Source organism: Thunnus thynnus, chromosome 9 (genome assembly GCF_963924715.1).
Source record: "Thunnus thynnus chromosome 9, fThuThy2.1, whole genome shotgun sequence".
NCBI lineage: Eukaryota > Metazoa > Chordata > Actinopteri > Scombriformes > Scombridae > Thunnus > Thunnus thynnus.
In genome coordinates, this window is record NC_089525.1 from 11,888,781 (window position 1) to 11,897,978 (window position 9,198).

General features: G+C 37.9%; 1 protein-coding gene across 1 annotated transcript; it reads left to right on the forward strand.

Annotated features, from left to right (window-relative positions):
- Window positions 1–382: 382 nt before the first annotated feature.
- On the forward strand, window positions 383–6,312 carry mchr2b (melanin concentrating hormone receptor 2b). Its single transcript, XM_067598350.1, has 2 exons — window positions 383–1,081; window positions 4,447–6,312. The coding sequence occupies exons 1-2, from the start codon at window positions 678–680 to the stop codon at window positions 5,084–5,086; spliced, it is 1,044 nt and encodes a 347-aa protein (XP_067454451.1). The 5' UTR covers window positions 383–677; the 3' UTR covers window positions 5,087–6,312.
- The last annotated feature ends 2,886 nt before the right edge of the window (window positions 6,313–9,198 follow it).

Here is a 9,198-nt window from a genome sequence, read left to right on the forward strand (position 1 = left end):
CAGTGCCTCAAAACCTTCAAAGTAAGACTGAATAGGTAATTATCTTTGGTCTGATTGATTCTTCCAGTTAGATTAAACTTTGAACAAGAAAGTATATAGCATGACAGTAACATACAGTCAGTATATAATGAAGAAGAATGTAAACTTAAGGGGGTAATTTAAACTGCACTACATCACAGTGCATCACTGAAATACTTTGTTTACTCTCCTCCTCCTTGATTTCAAGTTGTGACCAAGTGGTAAAACGGACCAATATTTCTGTTCTTTAGGCTCAGTGGAACTTATTTTCATTTGCTTGTCCTATTACATAAAACAGCAAATGATCTTGGAAGGGAGGGAACTAGTGTCCGCTGAGGCGCAGATGGTTTTGGTAAAGCGCACATCGGACGCGCATGGTAAATAGTCACATCATAGTTTGCTTCCAGAGATAAACATGTTCCAGAGACAACTTTGTACTCGTTCTTGATTAGATTCTGCCCCGTCCTGTTTTCAATCATATAGCCTACTTTTGTTATTTAAACAAAATCCACACCGGGACCAACTCAAGGAGAGGATACGCGCTCTTGGAGAGTGCTCGAGTTTGCTGCCCAAGTTTGGAAACCAGACGCCGGCTGGAGAGCGCCCGGTGCGCGCTTTGACTACAACCACACCGAGTTACTTATGAAGAGGATCTGAAAATGAATGAAACGGGCGTATTTTGCAAAAACAACCAAACAGGCAACTTGACCAACTCTTCATGTCTATACGGAGCTCCTTCACCTTTCAGCCACATCGATATCACCACTTTCATGCATATCTTTCCATCCATTTATGGCATTCTGTGTTCAGTCGGAGTTATCGCCAATGGACTGGTCATCTACGCGGTGGTAGCATGCAAGAAGAAGATGGTTTCAGACATCTACGTGTTGAATTTGGCAATAGCAGACATGCTCTTCTTGCTTGTGATGCCCTTCAACATTCACCAGCTGGTGAGAGACAGGCAGTGGGTCTTCGGAAACTTTATGTGTAAAGCGGTTGTGGTGGTGGATGTCAGCAACCAGTTTACCACAGTGGGGATTGTTACTGTGTTGTGTATTGATCGGTAAGTGTTGAATCCATATCACAGATTTCATGCCAGTCTTTTTCAATATTTTGTTATTGTTATTTTTTACAGAATGTTTGACTAGTTTGGTCAGGGGTTTCATATGCTTTCTGTAGTAAAACATCTAAAGGCAAACATCTTATCAAATGAGGGTCCGTGGTCTAATTTGTGTCAGTTTAGGGGTCCTTGACGTGAAAAAGTTTGAGTTTGTGCTTTAATAGCAGCACAGCAGTGCCTTCACTATGACAAACAATTACATTCATCTGAATTTCAACAACAACAACAACAACAACAACAACAACAACCATATCCTCTCTGATAACTACGGTAAAAGTATTTTAATTTCCCTGTCACTCAGTGTCTTTAAAGGTGCCATAATTGAAAAAGAGGTAAACCCTAAACAGTCTAATCAATCTAAAAATATACTAATGGTGAGTGAGGTAATCATGTGCGCAACGGCCCATGAAAACACAATGTTCCCTGCATAAATGATGTATGTGACATGTTTATGATCAGAATACATTCAGGACATTTAAATGACTCTTTATGTCAAGTGTTCAACTGGTAATCACCTCCATTTGAAGGTAATTACCAGTGTAGGAGTTGTTCTCAGAGCTATAATGTCACATATCTTTAGAATAATGTACATAATGCATTTGTGTGTAGGACCAGCTAATTGTGTTCTGATGGGCACTATCTGTACTGAAGAATGACCTTTACTGACTCCCCTGCATATACGTGCATAAGTGTTTATTTTTATCATTAGTATTTAACCAATACTTTTTTGTAGCATCTAGCCTTGATATAACCACAAATCAGCTCTATCCTCTCAAATTACTTTTATTTCAAAAGATCAAACAGTTCTTTGAAAAACCAAACTCCTCTGAAAACAAGTATTATAGGCTGTAATGGGTTTAAAACTAATAATAACCTAAACAAACACACAAAAAGCTATCTTTTGTGTCAAAAAAATACAAGAACCAAAAATCAATCTTAGTGTTTAACACCTTCACACACTTCACACGGCAGATTAAATGTGTTACTTGTCAGCCTCGTTCAATAGAGCTATTGTGATGAGAGTTTCCCATTTGACAGCTCCAATGATACACCTCAGCCCTCGGCCCTCTTTAATCCAAAACACATATCTTTGTGGGTGCTTATCTGAGCTCAGGAGCACTGTAGAGTCTAATCACAGTCAATATGTTAACTTAGATTATCAGTGTTACAAAGTTCCATCACTTAAAAAAAAACATTCATATCCACGCTCCTGTTGACAACTCAAACCAAATCCCCACATGTTTACCTCTAATCAGCTATTAGACACATCCTAAACTGACATGGCTTTTCTGCACTCCCTTGGTGGAGCCAATAAAGACAGGGTTGTTTTAATCCATGCAGGATTAGTCTGCGAGTGCTGTATCATTTCATTTCATGGCAGTTTTATGCAGTGATGGAAGAAGTACTCAGATCCTTTATGTCAGTAAAAATACCAATACAGCAATGTAAAAATACTCCATGACAAGTAAAAGTCCTGCACGGAAAATCCTACTTAAGTAAAAGTACATTAGTATTATCAGCTTGATGTAGTTAAAGTATTGCAGTAAAAGTAGTAGTCACGGGTCTCTGTGACTGATATATTATTATATATGACATCATAAGATTATTGATACTGAGTGTGTACGCAGCATGTTACTGAAGGGTCGTGAGATGATTAGCGGGAGAGGAAAGAAGAAAAAACAAAGTTCTGATCAACAAATCTGTTTTCAGTTCTTGAACCTTTTCTCTAATCTTTGAATTTTGCTGAAATATTGGATCATTTGAATTTTATTGAAATGAGACCATGTGCGAAGTTTAGAGAGAAAAATCACTATTTGGTGGAGCTGTTAACAACTCATAGACATCTGAAATGTGACCCCGACTACACACTGCTTTTTGTAAGACGTCAAAAGCCAAAAAGGTTGGAAACCGCTGGTTTCATCTTTAACAATGTGTTGTATTTTAAAAGCTTGTTATATTATTCATTGTGTCAAATCTTCATCTGAAAAGTAACTAAATCTGTCAAATAAATGTAGTGGAGTGGAAAGTACAATATTTCCCTCTGAAATGTAGTAAAGTGGAAGTATAAAGTAACATCAAATGGAAATACTCAAATTAAGTACAAGTACCTCAAAACCGTACTGAAGTACAGCAGTACAGTAAATGTGCTTTGTTACTTTCCACCACTGGTTTTATGGATGTCAGCCCAATCCTGTTTCCAAATCAAATCACAGCAGAGTCAAATAAAAATATTTGCTGAAGAGCAATCTTACACATTAAATGTGCTAATATAGGGTCTATATAGAGTTCATATAGGGTCAAAGCAAGTAAAGGTGTTCACAAGAAATATTTAAAGACTAGAAACAAATACTTTTAGTGTGAATTCTATCCAAAGAAATCTTTTCTGACCTGAATCCATTTACTCCCATGCTGTTTTTTCTTCACCACTGCACTGCAGAAAGATCAATAATCTTGACATACAGGGTTTGTACAGTTTGTGTTTTTTTTATTGCCACAGATTCTTCCTCAAACTAAAAGCATGTAGCCACACATGCAGCTACACTGCATAAAATATTTAGTGTACTGTAAGGCTCGCTGCAGTTTTGACAGTCTGACATTTTTGATCATATCAAAATCTAACTTCGCTGACATGAGGCAACATCTCAGTAAACCAGGGACTGGATGTAGATATGCACTTATTGATTCAACCATCAGACTAATAGTATATGTATTTAACTTTAACACTATACTATTGATTTATGATCTTAAACAGGAAGTCCTGGAAAAAAGTTGCAAGAATATCAACATCTTAATAGTTTACATGCCTGTTTAATCTCACTAGACAGATTGAGCACACACAGAATAATATGTCGACTGAAACTGGAAATATGTCATTGCTTCCACTTCAGTGTCACTTGGTGTAAGTAATGACAAAGTGGTCATTCATTTCCTGCAAATGGCTTGAGAAGTGAGGTCAATTTCGACTAAACTGGCTGAGCAGCTCCTCAAATTGAAACACCATCAAATACAAAATCTAAATGGAAATGTGTTTCATATTCTACTGCTAAGTAACCCTGTCCAAATTATACTAATTTGTCATCGCCTTCATCACTCTACTGAACACATAATATATTGAGAGTGTATCTCTGACATGGTACTTGGTTTCATCATTCCTCCTTGCCTGATTTGATTCTCTGAGCTTGTCAAGGATGAAAATGACCTCTTAAAGCAAAACGAATGTTCTTTACATGCACTTCAGCAAAGTTGCTTTTATCATCTGAGTGTCAAACTGCAGACCAGCTCTAAAAGAAGTGAATTCTTCCTCCTAGGTACATAGCTATTGTCCATCCCACCTCAGAGAAGCGGACCATCCAGTGGACCATCATCATCAACATTCTCGTGTGGCTGGGCAGCTTCCTCCTCACTGTACCTGTCATGATGTACGCCAAGGTGGTGCGCAGGCAGCATTTGGAAATCTGCATGATGTACCTGGACGGGCCTGAGGACATGTACTGGTACACTCTCTACCAGTCTATCCTGGGCTTCATCATCCCCCTCATCATCATCAGCACCTTCTACTCACTCACGCTTTACCGCGTCTTCAGCTCCATCCGTCGGGTCAAGCGTAAGCAGTCTGTGTGGGCCAAGAGGGCCACTAAGATGGTCCTAATGGTGATCGCCCTGTTCCTGATCTGCTGGTCGCCCTACCATGTCATTCAGGTGATCAACCTGAGCAACAACACCCCGACTATTGCCTTTGTCTACGCCTACAACATCAGTATCTGCCTCAGCTACTCTCACAGCTGCATCAACCCGCTCATGTTGCTCATCTTCGCACAGAATTACCGCGAGCGTCTTTGTCGCAGAAACATACTACACAGCTCCCAGCACTCTTCAAAGATCACAGTGGTCAAAACAGATGGTTCCAGTATGACCAATGACCCCAACTACCGCTGTACTGTCATCTAAACTAGAAAGATGTCTGCCCTTTGTATATACACATGTAAATGTTTTGCTGCTCGCCCCAAATGGAAGTAGCTTGGATGAATGGTGTTGCCTGTAAAGTCATATTCCTCAGCTTTTTCATATAAATAAGTCAGAAATTGATACCATACAAAAGACTTGGTTTTAGGAATGAGCAGCAATATCAACTATGACTGAAAAGAAGTAGTGTGCAGGTCATGTCAAAGGTTTTCAACAGATATTTAAAGGAAAAAGAAATAGAGCTGCTTCTCAGAGGATGGCAAACATTCTAAAAAGGAAAGCAACAGTCTGTGAGCCGAAACTAGAGGGAATATGAGCACTGACTGATGCAAAGATGAGAAGGGACGCTGAGGAGCAACTCAGGTGTGGCTCCTTTTGGACTGGGGAGATTTCACAGGAATTGAACGGGCTACACCCACGCTACATGTCATGCTGGTCAGTGACTGATGTGCAGCTTATGAGATCTTTCCCTGAGTAACATGAACATGTGACAGTGAGAAACAGTGAGAAATCTTTAGATACTCTGTAGTCTTACACTCGCTCTGTTATTATTAGCCAAATTCCCGCAGGCTCATGATGACATTTAATTCCATTTCACAGCCATATGCATTGTTTGATCATGCTTTTAGCTCCACACATTATGACATCTTTGATCTGAACAGATGAGAACTGCAGCAAGACAATTACTCATACCACTGTCTGGTAAGGCACCATATAGCTAATGGATTTATTAATGGTAAAAAAATCATTTTCTAATGCTTTATGGATCAGTGATAGGCAATCAATAATAATACATTTTGGGTTACCAAGTTTATCACAGTTACAAACATTACAAACCAATAATAAATGCTCATGTGTTTCTCCCTTTCTAATAAGCCATCGAGTCTGCAGTTACTAATAAGTCATAAATTAAGGGTTGTAATAATCCAATAATGAGTCTGCAGTTGTAACCCCAACCCTAACCCTAATAAATGATCACCTGTAGCCCTTATCTTAAGAAATAAGGCAAACAGCCAAACCTGTCAGAGGTAGTTTTCACATCCTGGCAACCTAAAATTTGTCATTATTAATGTCTGATAACTGATCTGTAAAGGATTAGCAAATGATTTATGAACCATTAATAAGGTCATTAGTAACAGTACAACTTTATAAATGGTGCCTTGTTAAAATGTGGTACCCAATTATCTAATATATGAAAATTTAAAGAAATAAATCACCTATATGAAATAAACCTGTGGGTATTTTATGTTAGTCAAACATTAGATAAACATTTCACAGCTGATCCAAACATCTGGTTTTCTCATGACAGCTCAGTCGTCATGTTGAATGTGTCGTTACCAACATAACTACAAATTGCTGAGTGTTGCCAGTGTAAGTGCTGTATCTCATAAGTGTTTACTAAGAGCCACAGAATGGGTGACATATGTTCTGTCTCATAATGGAGCTTGTTATAAATACAGTATTTACTGAGGAATACCGGTTGCTCATCAGAAACACAGTCTGTTATTTTGCTATTTCTAGACTCAGAAGAACAACCCATTTCTGATTGTTTTAGTCTCTAATCACTGGAAAATGTGGCATAAAACACCACTGGCTGCTTTACGCCCAGTGTCTCGCCAAAAGACAAACAAGAATCTCTCAGATTGTCAAGAGAAGCCTTCAGTGTTGCAGCTGATCTCTGTGGATGTTTCACAATATTTATGGACAATTCAGTGTGTTTTTTGTGAGCTACAAACTCCACAACCACCATCATGTTATCAGGTTGGGTTGACTAAAAGGAGGCTTCTGTTCGGCAGCAATACAAAGAGTAATGGACATGATATAACATATATTGATTGGATTGATTCATCGGTTTTGTGGTGACAGTCTACAGTCGTTGTATTTAATGTTAACTCTCCTTCAGATTGTGACTGTTGATGTTATTATTCTCACTTATTTTCACTGGAAGATCAATCTGTATCCACTCAGGAGCGGCTTATAAATTCAGGCTTTGAAGTATTTTTTGTGACAAGGAGTTTTTTTCTTAATCATAATGGACTCAGAAGAGAAATACATTGATATTGCAGAGACAACAAGCGCAGCGTGAAGGACAGGTAATACTCTTGCACTGATATCATGTATAATTTGCCAGATTGTACATTCACATAATGAAAACTGAAAGGCAATGTTCAGGAAAATTATAATTGTATTATTGTTTCTCACCAGAATTATAAACTCAGTATACAATGGAGCACTAGAGCACTAAATGATGTGATATATTGTATGTCCTATACACAAATCACTTCTCAATACTCATGCTGAGGCGCATCACACTGTCATATATGGTTCATCTGTGCTGTGTATAATGATTATAGGCATTGTTTTACTTTGATTGAGGCTGGATTAACAACCGGGGAAGGCAAACAACTGCTCTAGGGCCCCAAGATGCACAAGTTCATTTAGTGGAAATTAGTTTGTGGTAATTTGACCATTTGCAACCACTAACGCACAATTAAAACTGAAGTGGTAAGTGCCTTAAAATTATAATCCATTTGATTGTCATGAAATCAATCCCCAACTATTGCTATTTTTGGTCTGCATTTTAATTCAATTCAATTGTTTACATTCTGTAACGACCTTCTCTACAGTAGTTTTCATTGTTAGTGGCGGAGTCCGCCATTCCCCCACTGGATTCAAACTGCCTTTACATGCATGATGGGTTTGCAGAAACAATACATGTAATCTGGCTTTACTGTTATTAATTTGATCTCTTTGATAAAAGCCTCACTCTTGACTGTTAACTCTCTTTACACCCTGTGAGAGTTGTATTAGATTACTGCTAATAAAAACCAAACATTTCCTACCTCATATAATATGCATTCAGCTGGTGAAACATGGATAGCATTTATTGTTAAGCAGTCACAGGAATCACAAGGTATTTGTCATCAAAGTTAGTATTGATTGCGATCAGTAGCCTGAATGTTGCCAAATCAAACAGGACTGAAATCTTAATAATTACAACTTTAAGGTGCATTTTTGCCTGATATTGAGGCTCCATCTTCTCAAATGGGCTCTTTGTTAAAATCTAATTCTAAAGGGTTACTCCAGTGATTCAGTATTGCACTTCCATAAAGACTCACAAGAGATAAGAGAATGGTCAAAAAGCAGCAGAGGCCGACATATCATGACTTTTAGGCTAAAAAACACTGGATCATACATTTCCTATAATACAACCAATCAAAAATAACAAAGAAAAAATAGTATCTTTTTGTTACATCCTTTCTGCTTGGTAAATGCTCATGTCTTTCAAACTCCATGTCCAGTTTACAATGCGGGCTTTCTGTGATGAATTACAAGCCCAAAAAAATCATGATGTCATCACTGTGACATCATCAGATTGGTTTTCTCATACTTGACAAAGCTCCTCCAGAAAAATAAATTAAAAAAACCCCCAAAAACATTAGGTAAAGGGATTGTGCAAGATTTTTTTTACATTCAATGAAAGCAAAATAATACATAGGAGAAGGAAAAGGAATAAGTAAATAAATAAATAAAGGGGCAAAGATAATTGATACACTGGATTGATATCAAGTTGATACCCCCCACATATCGAACAAAGTTGAGTGTAATCAAATTATCACAAACTAACTTGGTGACAGGGGGTGGGAGACGTTGAATAGAGGCCCCATGGCTCATTTTGCCCTAGGACCCCACAGTGGGTTAAAATCCAGCCCAGTCTTTGATATAATCTTTCCTCAGTGTTTGCTATTGTTGAGTAGTTGTCACCATTTTTGTCTGATGTTGCAGTGATGCTAACTGTGTCCACTGACCAATGAAATCTGGTGGTCATTGATCATGTGGTTGTTGTAGTCTGTGGTAGAGCTAACATGCAGTCACTTATAATTACCAAATATATTAGTTATAACTGAATGTAAACATTGTTTGTAAAACTTCAGATGGATATTGTACATTACAGTGTATTCTTTCAAATGTTTCCCTTTCATTGTCAATAGAGAAACCACAGCCTGTATTAAAGAGTATTCTTTCATTTTTATTAAATTCATCAATGGTCTTATTTCTTATTTTAACAACCATAAAGAATACCTGGGTGAGAGATT

Excerpts from the sequence above, each read along its gene's own strand:
- mchr2b (XM_067598350.1), top strand. The coding sequence starts at position 678 with ATGAATGAAACGGGCGTATTTTGCAAAAACAACCAAACAGGCAACTTG. Across the intron at positions 1,082-4,446 it reads ACTGTGTTGTGTATTGATCG|GTACATAGCTATTGTCCATC; the intron begins GTAAGTGTTGAA and ends TCTTCCTCCTAG.